The sequence below is a fragment of the Arabidopsis lyrata genome (assembly GCF_000004255.2).
Source record: "Arabidopsis lyrata subsp. lyrata unplaced genomic scaffold ARALYscaffold_3, whole genome shotgun sequence".
Lineage (NCBI taxonomy): Eukaryota > Viridiplantae > Streptophyta > Magnoliopsida > Brassicales > Brassicaceae > Arabidopsis > Arabidopsis lyrata.
In genome coordinates this window covers 8,833,556-8,845,545 of record NW_003302553.1, presented here as the reverse complement: position 1 = coordinate 8,845,545, position 11,990 = coordinate 8,833,556, and the positions used below count along the sequence as shown (strand labels likewise).

The 11,990-nt window shown below is 39.0% G+C and overlaps 5 protein-coding genes across 6 annotated transcripts; 3 read left to right on the top strand and 2 right to left on the bottom strand.

The window, feature by feature from the left end:
- Positions 1-102: 102 nt before the first annotated feature.
- Positions 103-2,782, top strand: LOC9321426. Its single transcript, XM_021033228.1, has 4 exons — positions 103-1,308; positions 1,421-1,834; positions 1,923-2,137; positions 2,218-2,782. The coding sequence occupies exons 1-4, from the start codon at positions 870-872 to the stop codon at positions 2,461-2,463; spliced, it is 1,314 nt and encodes a 437-aa protein (XP_020888887.1). The 5' UTR covers positions 103-869; the 3' UTR covers positions 2,464-2,782.
- A 527-nt stretch (positions 2,783-3,309) lies between these two features.
- On the top strand, positions 3,310-7,770 carry LOC9319306 (pumilio homolog 5). Of its 2 annotated transcripts, XM_021033227.1 has the most exons (11): positions 3,310-3,503; positions 3,954-4,611; positions 4,706-5,173; positions 5,282-5,982; positions 6,101-6,242; positions 6,317-6,424; positions 6,533-6,745; positions 6,828-6,938; positions 7,031-7,225; positions 7,299-7,470; positions 7,557-7,770. In XM_021033227.1, exons 2-11 carry the CDS (start codon positions 4,006-4,008, stop codon positions 7,589-7,591), a joined length of 2,751 nt encoding a protein of 916 aa, XP_020888886.1. In that variant the 5' UTR covers positions 3,310-3,503; positions 3,954-4,005; the 3' UTR covers positions 7,592-7,770. The 2 variants fall into 2 exon arrangements, with proteins under 2 accessions (XP_020888886.1, XP_020888885.1); XM_021033226.1 differs by having other exon boundaries at positions 4,706-5,982.
- On the bottom strand, positions 7,752-9,766 carry LOC9321425 (probable mitochondrial adenine nucleotide transporter BTL1). Its single transcript, XM_002883192.2, has 5 exons — positions 9,376-9,766; positions 9,082-9,176; positions 8,666-8,999; positions 8,329-8,566; positions 7,752-8,244 (listed from the first exon to the last, which is right to left on the bottom strand). The coding sequence occupies exons 1-5, from the start codon at positions 9,496-9,498 to the stop codon at positions 7,988-7,990; spliced, it is 1,047 nt and encodes a 348-aa protein (XP_002883238.1). The 5' UTR covers positions 9,499-9,766; the 3' UTR covers positions 7,752-7,987.
- A 62-nt stretch (positions 9,767-9,828) lies between these two features.
- Positions 9,829-11,318, top strand: LOC9319305 (50S ribosomal protein L18). The gene is made up of 2 exons (XM_002885312.2): positions 9,829-10,155; positions 10,621-11,318. The coding sequence occupies exons 1-2, from the start codon at positions 9,991-9,993 to the stop codon at positions 11,017-11,019; spliced, it is 564 nt and encodes a 187-aa protein (XP_002885358.1). The 5' UTR covers positions 9,829-9,990; the 3' UTR covers positions 11,020-11,318.
- LOC9319304 (auxin-induced protein X15) lies at positions 11,186-11,820 on the bottom strand. The gene has a single exon (XM_002883191.2). It carries the CDS (start codon positions 11,580-11,582, stop codon positions 11,226-11,228), a length of 357 nt encoding a protein of 118 aa, XP_002883237.1. The 5' UTR covers positions 11,583-11,820; the 3' UTR covers positions 11,186-11,225.
- Positions 11,821-11,990: the final 170 nt, after the last annotated feature.

Sequence of the window (11,990 nt, the reverse complement as noted above, 5' to 3'; positions counted from 1 at the left end):
AAAATTAAGACTTTTCAGTTTTTATTTTCAGAACTAATAGAAAAAGGAGTATCAGAAAAGTAAAGTAAGAAACCAAAAAGTAAAAGACAATTTCGACCCATTGGGTTTTGACTGGGAATGGAAATATTTGAGGAAAGGGTTTTTAAAAGCAGAAAATCTCTACTTTTTTTGGAATTTGAAATCACAAAGTTTAATTACTGAATTTAATGACATCTGTTTAGATATCAATAATAATACTTGCTCTCTTCCCTACTCACATTTATATTGTGCTCTCTCTGTCCATATACTGAAAAACTTGAATAGAGAGTAAAGACATTATTACTACACTTGCTTTCTCTCTCTCTCTTGCAAGTTGTTAGAAACATTTCTCCTTCTTTAATCTCCTCCTCCTCCTGTCTTTGTCTTTCGTTTTCATTTCTCATCTTTCGATTTTGTTTTGCTTTTATTTATGGGTTTGTCTTTCTTTCTTAAATTTTGAATCTTTTTCTTTCTTTTTGTTTTTTTCTCACTCTCTTCCTCAGTGTACTAGTTTCAGTGGAGTGTTGATTTACCAGGTAATGCTAGTGATTTATGAATCGTATCTGAACTTTCACACAAATGCTCTTGTTCCTACTGATCTTGTGAAAATTTTGATTCTTTCTTTATGCATTTTCCATCTTCTGTCGGTTGCTCTGATTCTCTAGGGTTTGGTCATGATTCTCTGAGATCCTACTAGATTCATGCATTTTACACATTCTGTGGTTTAGTTGCTACTTTGATTAAGTCCGTTGGGGCAGAAGAGAATCCTTCTTTCATGCAAACAAGTCTCAATTTAGATCTTAAGATTTAACAAAACAGACACTACTCTTCCAAGTGTGTTTGAGGAGGCAATGGATTTCTTGAGAGTTAGAAAATTTCGAAAGTCACGGAAGCCAAACCTTGAAAAGGAGAAAGAAGACAAGATTTTGGCTCAGCAAGAGCAGGCAAGGAGTGATAACACTGAAGCTGGTGTGATAGATTCGGCTAAAACAGATGAGATCGAAGATGACGATGATGATTTCATTACCAATGAGGTTAAGAGAAGGCTCAAGGAGTTGAGGAGAAACAGTTTCATGGTGTTGATACCTGAGGAAGAAGAAGAAGAAGAAGAAGAGGAATCGTATCTAGACGAAGATGATGACGACGGAGAAGACAAGTGTTCAAGTGAGTGGAGAGATGTGGTCGCTGAAGGACTTCAATGGTGGGGAGGTTTTGATGCGGTCTATGAAAAGTATTGTGAGCGAATGCTCTTCTTTGATCGCTTAAGCTCTCAGCAGCTCAAGGAAACTGGTAAAAGCTTCTTGCTTGATCTCTTTTCATTGAGTTTTTTCAATGGATTTTTTATGTTGCATTCCTGTTATATCTCTTCGATGGATTTGTTGGTTACTCTTCACTCTCTTAGGCATTGGAATTGCTCCAAGTCCTTCAACTCCATCGCCAAGATCTGCATCTAAAAAGCTGTCATCGCCATTTCGATGTCTATCTCTCAAGAAGTTGGATGTTCCCGAGGAAGATATCGAGCATTTGCAGCCGACGGAAATTGACCCTTATCAAGATCTGGAGACGGCCTATGTTGCTCAACTCTGCCTCACTTGGGAGGCACTTCACTGTCAATACACGCAGCTGAGCCACTTAATCTCATGCCAACCCGAAACCCCGACTTGTTACAACCATACTGCCCAACTGTTTCAGCAATTCCTAGTCTTGTTGCAGAGGTATATAGAGAATGAACCATTTGAACAAGGCTCAAGATCTGAACTTTATGCACGTGCTAGAAATGCAATGCCTAAGCTACTTCAAGCTCCTAAGATTCAAGGTACTGATTTCCTCAGCTCTCACATTGCGACTTAAAACCTTATGTGAAGTAGTAACACTTTGAGTTGGTTATGTTCAAAACATCTCAGGGTCAGATAAAAAGGAGATGGAGAAAGATACAGGTTTCATGGTCCTCGCTGATGATCTCATCCAAATCATCGAGAGCTCGATCCTTACTTTCAACGTTTTCTTGAAAATGGACAAGAAGAAACCAAATGGGGGTATTCACTTGTTTGGGAACCACAACAACAACCATTTAAATTCTATAACTCCTTTACTACTGGTTCAGTCATCCATTGATAAGGTCTGTACTCAAATGTTATGTGTAGAAGCTATTAACTATGTATGCTTCTTTGGTGTCTCATAAGAGAAAAACTTTTGCAGAAGAGAGTGAAAGCGAAGGAGCTTTCAAAGAAGACAAAAGGGCTGAGAAAGAAATCATGGCCTCAAACATGGGAAGGTGTTCAACTCTTGTTTGCAGCCATTGACATCAAACTCGCAACACGGGTATTGAGGATGTCGAGAATCAGTAAAGAGCAACTTCTATGGTGTGAAGAAAAGATGAAAAAGCTCAACTTTTCAGCTGGGAAGCTTCAAAGACACCCATCTCCAATTCTTTTCCCATGTTGATAATAAAATGATGAACAACACACAATGATTTCAAATTCAGTCGCATCAACTGTTCCCTTTTTATCCGATCATAAAGATTCCGGTTTGGGGATTTTTCTTTTGCAGACAAATCAAAGAAGAAATTGTGTGTTTGTTCCATTTGCTATCATTCATTCTCTTTGCAATAAGGGTCCAATTCCAAGAACACACTTGTTTTGGTCATAGATTCACTATTAAGGGACCATTTTCATTGTTGTCGTTTGGATTTAGCACATATGAAAGAATCCAATGTTGTCTTGTTGATGGGAAACTAAATCCATGATCATGATGATGATGGTGATTCTTCTATCACTTTCATTGTTTTTGGCCAAAGTCTTTGATGTGTCGTTAAAAGGACTTTTATTTCTTTTCCACACTTCATATTTAACAAAAATCCTAAGAACTATAAATGAACATTATAAAAACGTTGAATAGTGTTTATGTTTCTAAACAAACAATTAGATTTTCTTAATCCAAAAAGAAGAAGATACAAAAACAAAAAAACCGAAGTGTGTTTTGGTGGTGGTAAGGAACAGGCAACCGAGACAAAGCCACGTGAACGTATCTCTTTCAACTAGAAGTGTCAACACGTGGCAAACCTAGTCACCAATTTGGAGCCAAAGCTGAAATTACTTAAAAGGGCTTTCTTCACCACTACCGTTAAAGAACATTACAAGGGATATTTTGGTCATTATATAGAGACGACGACCTCTTCGTGTGCGAATCCGTCGTGATTCTGAATACTCTAATGTTGTTAAAAGACGATATCGAAAAACTCTTCAAAATCAAAAAATTTGTGTATTAAATTAAAGATTAAACATCCCAATAATTGCCGGAAAAAAAAAACATTTTTAGATTAGTCTTGACTTGGTGACTCGACGAAGCCCCTTGAAGCAAACTTTTCAAAGGGTTTAGTTTTAATTTCTCTATCTCTCTTTTTCTCTGGGGCTCTTCTCTCTTGAACATTTTATTTCGAGCTCTTTGAGAAAACACTTTCATGGAAGCTTGAATATCACCATCAGGTACTTAACTCTACCTGTTCTTCTCTCTTCTTCTCTGTATCTACTTTTTTTTCTTCTACAAGTCATGCAAGGAACTAGTTTATGGATAAAAAAAGATAAAAGTTTTTAAGTCTTTTGTTTAATTTTGATCCCTAATTATAGCTTCTGGATATGATTCTCTGTTTGTAACGAGGTTGATGAATGAGTTCAACGGTTTCGTTTGCTTTTATAAAGATGGCGTCTTTTGATGATCTTGTTCTTGTTTTTGCTGATTATGTGAGTTGACTGATTTTTTAGCTTCAGGAAATGGTAAAATCTTAGTCTGAAATTTCGATCCTTGGTATGTAGATTTCATTCATATATGGTCGATTACTTGTTTTTTGTTGTTGTGATTTATGAAATTTGGGACCATATCTTAAAGTTCTTAGATTTTTGTTCTCTTATGGACTAAGGTTTTGTTCTTTGTGTCAGGTGTTGTGAAACTACTTTGTATGATATATAGAAACTTGATTATAATAGAAATATGACGACGACTCAGAGCGCTATGAGAATGGTTGAGGGTGATCATATAAAAAAGTGGCAGGCTTCTAGGGATAGTGGGATCTTTGGTTCACTTGATATGGCAGTTGAAGATTTAGGATTCTTAATGAAAAGAAATAGGTTGGATAGTGGTGATCATACCGGTAAAATCCCTAGTAGGAGTGGAAGTGCGCCGCCTAGCATGGAAGGTTCCGTTGCAGCTCTTAGGAATCTCTTGAAACAACAAGAAGGTAGTAGCTCTGAAGTTTTAAGTAGGGCTATTGAGAATTATGACTCGGAAGAAGAGATACGTAGTGATCCTGCATATGTAGCTTACTATTTGTCGAACATCAACTTGAATCCGAGACTCCCTCCTCCGTTAATCTCACGGGAGAATCAGCACTTGTTGCGTCATTTCGGTGGGGTTGGTGATAATAATCAGAGTCCAACAACTTCTTGGGATAATATGGGGATAAGGTCCTCCTTGCATTCTTCTAGAACTGCTCTTTCGACTCATAGAGAGGAACCTGAGGATGAGGCATCATCTGGGGAACAACAAGCTTATACTTCTTTGGCTGGTCATCGTAAGAGCATAGCTGATATGATTCAGGTACATGGTTCCTTATTCTATCACTTGTTAGTAAAATATTAGTTCATTTTACATGAAGGAAGATTTCCCTCTTACACTTTCTTCTGTGTTCAAGCGGCCTCATTCAGCAGGAAATCGTCCAATAGCACAAGACATTCATGCCATTTCCTCTGATACATCTTCAGAAAACACGAGAAGATTACCGGAGTCTGATATAAATTCGGTTAATCTGCTGAGGGAGACAGATTCTCTCTCCATCGATGCTATTGCTAGTGAAGATCCCTTTACCACTGATTTGGGCTCACAAAGTTCTACTAATGTACAGAATGAGAGATTAAACGCGAGGCGAGCGAGCCATGAGGACAACAATCTATCTGTTTTTGGTGCTTCTCCTCCGTCCTCTGTTGCTTCAAGAATGAGGAGGAACCAAGAAGACCAACAATCTCAGGGAAGGAGAATGCCTCTGCAATACACACCTTCATCGTATCAGGTTCAGGCTAGTTCACCACAACAAATGACCTATCCGAGGATGGGCGGTACACAGGACATGATGCAGAGCTTACCAAAGATTGCAACTGGCGAGGTACATTCGACTTTCCAATCTCCTCACGGTTTGGCACCGCCTCCCATGTATACATCTACAGCAGCATATATGACATCTCTGAGCCCATTTTACCATCAAAATTTTCAGTCCTCGGGTATGTACCTCCCGCAATATAATTATGGCAGTTATCCTCCTGGTTCTGGTATTGTCCCTCAATATATGAGTGGATACCCATCGCATGAAGCAACTGTTCCTATGCCATATGATATCTCATCTACTTCTTTGGGCTACAACAACACTCGGCTGCTACCTGGAGTATCATCGAGTGGACAAAACATTCCTTCGCTTGTGGATCCTTTTCAGTTGCAATATTTTCAACAGGCTCAAGTGGACGCATATGCTCCTCCGTTTCAGAGCAGCACTGATTCTTTTGGACAGAAAGACCAACAAGCTGCTGGCTATATGGCAAATCATGAACCTCTCAACAGTCCATTGAGTCCGAGTTACGGGATGCAAAGTCCGCGGCACATGGGGAATTATTTTGCAGTGCCACCTGGTGTAAGAGTCATGCCGCAGTATCCAGGATCACCTCTTGCTAGTCCGGTGATGCCTTCCTCACCGGTTGGTGGAATGATGAGCCACTTTGGAAGACGAAGTGAAACAAGGTATCATCAACAAGGGCCAAGTAGAAACACTGGGATCTACCCTGGTGGATGGCAAGGGAACAGAGGAGGAGCCAGCAGCATCGTTGATGATCTAAAAAGACATTCTTTTCTTGATGAACTCAAGTCTCCAAACGCTCGGAAACTCGAGCTGTCTGATATTGCAGGGCGCGTTGTTGAATTCAGGCAGTGTTTCTGCTCCGAAATCTATCATTTTCTTTAATTCTGAAGAAGTATTTTGAAAGTTTCAAAAGAAATGATGTCATGTTAATCTTATTTTACTACTCATTTTTCTGAACTTCAGCGTCGATCAGCATGGCAGCCGGTTTATTCAACAGAAGTTGGAGCATTGCTCCGATGAGGAGAAGGCATCAGTTTTCAGTGAGGTTCTTCCACAAGCTTCAAAATTGATGACTGACGTATTTGGAAATTATGTCATCCAAAAAGTGAGCCACTTTTTCTTCTTCTTTTTTCCTAAGCTGAGAATTGTCTATAAAATACATTGTGATTTTTGGATCAGTTCATAGAACATGGAACTCCGGCACAGAGAGAAGAACTTGTGAAGCAACTTGCTGGTCAGATGGTTTCACTAAGCTTACAAATGTATGGATGTCGTGTGATACAAAAGGTAAATTTATTAATATTACTTTCCTTATATCAATGTCAGTATCTTGATTCTTGATGTAAATTGTAGTTAAGTTTCCATGTGCTTGTTTGTGCCTTGTGATATTTATAGGCCCTTGAAGTGATAGATGTTGACCAAAAGACAGAACTAATTCGTGAGCTCGATGGAAATGTGCTGAAGTGTGTTAGAGATCAAAACGGAAATCATGTTATCCAAAAGTGTATCGAGAGTATGCCTGCCGGTAGGATTGGATTCGTAATTGCTGCTTTCCGTGGTCAAGTCGCCACTCTTTCTACCCACCCTTATGGATGCCGAGTTATCCAGGTAAATGGAATAGAGCGAGCTTTGTCTCCTCTTGTGCTTTGAACTTGAAATATTCATTCTTTTCCTGTCTGCTTTCTTATAGAGAATCTTGGAGCATTGTTCAGATGATGAGGAGACTCATTGTATAATCGATGAAATATTGGAATCTGCGTTTGCTCTTGCTCATGATCAGTATGGGAATTATGTCACTCAGGTCTGGTTAATCGCGGATCCATTGTCTCTCTTGGCATTTTCTTGAATTCTTTTTTTCTTAATCTTGTGCTTTGGCTTATGTTTTTCTTGTAGCATGTCCTGGAGAGAGGGAAGCCCGACGAAAGGAGACAGATCATTGAGAAGTTGACTGGGAATGTTGTTCAGATGAGTCAGCACAAATACGCTTCTAACGTTGTGGAGAAGTGTCTGGAACACGCTGATAGTACCGAGAGAGAGTTCCTGATTGAAGAGATAATGGGCAAATCCGAGGAAGACAATCACTTGCTAGTAAGAACACAATCCTAAAGAAAGCTCTCTGAAACCTCATTGGACTTATTTAACACTCTTTTTTCTTCTGCAGGCGATGATGAAGGATCAGTTTGCAAATTACGTGGTCCAGAAAGTCTTGGAGATCAGTAAAGATCAGCAAAGGGAGATTCTGGTGCAGAGGATGAAAATTCATCTCCAGAGTTTGCGGAAGTACACATACGGGAAACACATAGTAGCCCGATTCGAACAACTGTTTGGTGAAGGTACTTTCCTCTAAAACTAAAACTTGAGCAGTCAATATGACTCTGTACTAAAGAAATCAGAACGTTCTGATATGTTATTGTTACAGAGAGTGAAGTCTCAGAAGAGGGAACAGAAGGTTAGGCAGAAGATTTTCTTTTGGGTTGCAGATTTGGACAATGTTTGACTTAGACAAATATATATTTGAAAGTGCTTATGTATATATGCTTGTATCTATGAATAGAAGTGTGATGGTATAACAATATGTATATGATGTGGACATGATCTGTGGTTAATAATTTGATTTGCTTATTACTTTTCTTCATCCTTTTCTATTGAACGAGAAGAACACAGAGAATTAGCCTCGACAAAAAAAGAACTCAGCTTCTTACTTCTCATGGGAACCAAAACACTCCCAAGTGCCAAAAAAACATCTCATGGGGAAAAACCAAGTCACCGCATTCCCTGAATCATAACTTTGAAATGTGATGAGAGGCTTAGCTTTAACTAACAATGATAACTTAGGTTACAATTTCGTCATTATATGAGTGGTTTGGTGTTGGCTGCAAGCAAAATGTCTTTCCAGGCTTCATAGAAGACCCAAGTGATGCCTGAAGACGGCATGACTTTCAAACAACTTGCTCCCCATCCTCTGTAGAGTCCCATCACTCCTTCTTTCTTCACTACTTCTGCAATTGCTGCAGCCATGTTCGGTGGGCATTGCCCCTTCAGAGCTCCAACCATCAACCGCTTCCGCGCGACTTCCAACGGAAAGCTTATGGTGCTCGCCGTTAGACCTGACCCCAGTCATAACTTGATGAGTCTTTAACATGATTAAGTAAGGAAATACCGCAAAAGGAAGTTTTTATTTATTTGTTTACCCGCTAAAGCTCCAAGAACAAGCATCTCTGGACGGCTTAAAGCCTTTTTGTTCTTGGATTTGCAGTATGACGTCTTCATTTTGTCATACATGAAGTAATAACATGTGCTGTATGGAAGCATCCCGACCAGTGTTGGTCCTAAGCCAGCGTAAAATCCACGGATTCCATCGTCTCTGAAAATCCTTGGAATTGCAAGGGTTAAGCTTGGATAAATCTCAGGGCTCACAGTCAATCTATCCTGGTAAAGATCAGAGAACATCAGTCTCTTTCAACTCTAAAGACAAAAAAGATTTCAATATTGCATTATGCAACAGACTTTGATTGAGTAATACATTACCTTGAGAACTTCGAGAGGATGGCAAACAAGCGTACTAGCAATACCAGCAGATGCACCAGCCACCGCAACAGGAGAGATCCACGATATGGACGGACTGAAACTAAAATCACCGATTTCAATCTTGGCGTCTTCAATCTTCTTCAACTTCACTTGAGCTGATGTCATTGCGCGTTTTACCCATTCAAATGTCCCCAACTCAATTGCTTGAGTTGGAATGATTCGAATCATATTGATTTCGTTGCCAGCCCAAAGACCTTGCCACCCTTGCTTCTGTACAACTTCCAGAAAACTACCTGGAATGCTTCTCGATCCAACACCAACAATCATTCTTGTCCTGCCAGAATTCACACAACACAATGCAATCTAGTAAAATTTTAGATTACATTGAGGAGATTACAAGGAGGGACTATACAGACCTTATAGTCTCAAGTGGAGCAAGAACAGCTTTGGTCATAGCTCCAGCTAAAGCCCCACTAAGAAACTCACGGGCTTCCCTAGACTTGAAGAAATCCTGAATCAAACACAACAGAGAGAAATATTCACACAATGGTTCCCAATAGAGATTACCAACAGACCCTTCTCTCAGTCATATCCAAACCACAAAATACCATTACCAAAACATAATCCAGATTGTTAAAACTCTAAAAATTCAAATATACTCATAAGAAGCAGAGAGACAGAACCAGAAAGAACAAAACAAAGGAACTGACTTTAACAGGAATCGTGAAGTCAGGAAAGTGAGGTTGGAGACGAAGATGAGAATCCGATGAAGCTGAAGAAAGAGATTCCTTCTCCATAACCACAAGCCCTTCTTTTGGAACAACCATTGCCATTTTCTCACTCTCTGTCTCCGTTTGTTCTTTCAAAGATTTTATCAGAGACAGAACAGGAGATTCAAAAAAGGGCAACAGAGAAGAAAGAATATTCAATTAAACATAATTAGAAAACAAAAAAAAAACAAAGATTGTGAACAGACCTAGAAGAGTATAAACTAATAATTTATGGGAAGATTTAAGCTTTTTAGGGTTTATGTGTTTCTCCCAATTTTTATTTGTTTTTAATAATTTTCTAGTATTTATTTTTCAACCCCACTTGTGGAATCAAAACGCTTATTGTGCCCCTTTATTTTTCGAAAATATCTTTCTTTTGTTCGTAAGTTTTGGGGTTGACGATTCGATCTGGTTCACCAATTTTATCCGGTTTTTGAATAACCGAGTTTGACCTCTCAAATCAGCCGGTTCGGGGTTTAGCCGCCGAGCCCTATCCGATCAATTTACCTTCTCCACTCCAAGAGCTTGCTTTCTCACTCTTGAAGCTCGACGAACATGTCTTGCTTGGTCTCACCAACTTGCTCACTCGTCCCATTCGACTCGAACCTTTCTCGGTCAAGTCGTTTAACGAAACTGGGCTCGTCAATTTCATGGCAATCTTCATTTCCCAAACTTTCCATCGAAATCGGCTCTGTTATCTCATCTCCCATTGTCAAAAAGGTAAAGCCATCTACTTTCGTTATCTGTGCACAATCTCTAAGATAGTTTCGTAATTCCTCTTGCTCGTATAGTTTTGTGCTTGTCTGATTTTGTAGCTTAGTGTGTGTTCTTGTTTGTTTGAGCTCGTTGTTCAGATTTAGGCAATTTGTAATTTGTGGTTTTAATGTAAAAATCTAGGGTTCTAGTGAATCTTTACTTGAATATGAAACTAGAAGCTCTTAATGTGAATTAGAATGTGTGTTTTCTTGATTTGTGTTTCTTCTCACGGAAATTCAATTTTCCATTTAGGCTTTTGAGAGTGATAATACTCTTCAAAGTTTATCTCTTTATTTGTTGAGTAATTCAAGATTCAGACTTCCCTTTTGTCTTAGTCTTCCAATTACCATCAAGAAGAATTCTTTTTGCTATTGAAAGTTCCCACCAAATTTTTCTTTTCAAGTGTTTTTTTGTGATGGATTGTTTTAGGATTCTTTTGTGCAAGCTGCGTGGACTCGAAGATCACGTGGTGAAGCAGCGAAAAGACCCAACAGGAAGTCATGGAAACAGAGAACAGACATGTACATGAGGCCTTTCCTTTTGAATGTTTTCTTCTCCAGGAAGTTCATACACGCCAAAGTGATGCATAGGCCAACAAGCAAAGTCATTTCGGTTGCCACAACAAATGCAAGAGATATAAGGACTAATATACCGTCTCTTGTTGATAACGAAGCGTGTAGACTCATTGGTAAGCTCATAGCTGAGCGTTCAATGGAAGCAGACGTCTATGCTGTGTCTTATGAGCCAAGAAAGGGAGAAAGAATTGAAGGGAAGCTAGGGATTGTAATCGATACGATTAAGGAACACGGCATTATTTTTGTTCCTTGATTCACTCTTAGAACAAATGACTTAGCATTTGCATTACCTAGAAAGGTCTATGTCTTGTTTTGATGCCTATGCAGCGCAGAGGATAATGGTTCAAGAACACAGTGTTGCTCACTAGGTGTTCGATGAAATGCCAATGAGGAGAAAGAATACGAAGAAGAAGAAGAAATATTTTAAAAATGATTTATATATTTGTATTGTATGTACACTTATTTCTTCTTGTCACAAGACATGTATCTAATCAAAATCTCTTCAAAAACACTTTCTTCACAAGGAATATGAATCCCTCCTTCATGATCGTACCCAAACTCGTCCGCTACTTCATCCATCAAAGTCCTAAATTCAGGATATTGAAGATACTTGGTCGGTATCACAAACCTTTGCCTCTCTTCGCGTCCCACATAGACCGCAAGATGCCCTCTCGGGACATCGTTTTGATCTCTGGCTGGTCTGCTACCGTCCGATAACTCCCCCGAGATAAGACGATCCTTAATGTTAGTTTCGTACCTTCTGTTTCGTCTGTTCTCCTGGTTTGCTAGACGAACGATGAAACTTAGCGAAATCATTTTGTTGAATAGAAAGAAAGATAGCAAAAAATCAAACGGAATGGTGTCTTGAGAAAAGTTCAAAAGGTATCATTTATATATCTATCAATGTCAAAAGACTTTGCATTTGATAGATCATAGATAACAATGATAAAGATCTTATGATGAAAGTTGTTATCTTCATAGAACATAAAAATAAAAAACAAGCTAGGTTAACGAAACCCTAGTTGTTCTTGTTTCTTATTTTCCTTGTTTGATTTAAATGATCTGTCTGCCTTTTATATGTCTATTGTTTTCGTGGTCAACAAGTTATTGGAAGAAGACTATTATTGGACAACTCAACCAAAGTACAGCCATCCGTACCGTACAGTTGGTACGAGGTTATTGTTCCATGAATCCAATTCACAAATTAAGACCAAGACTTTCGCG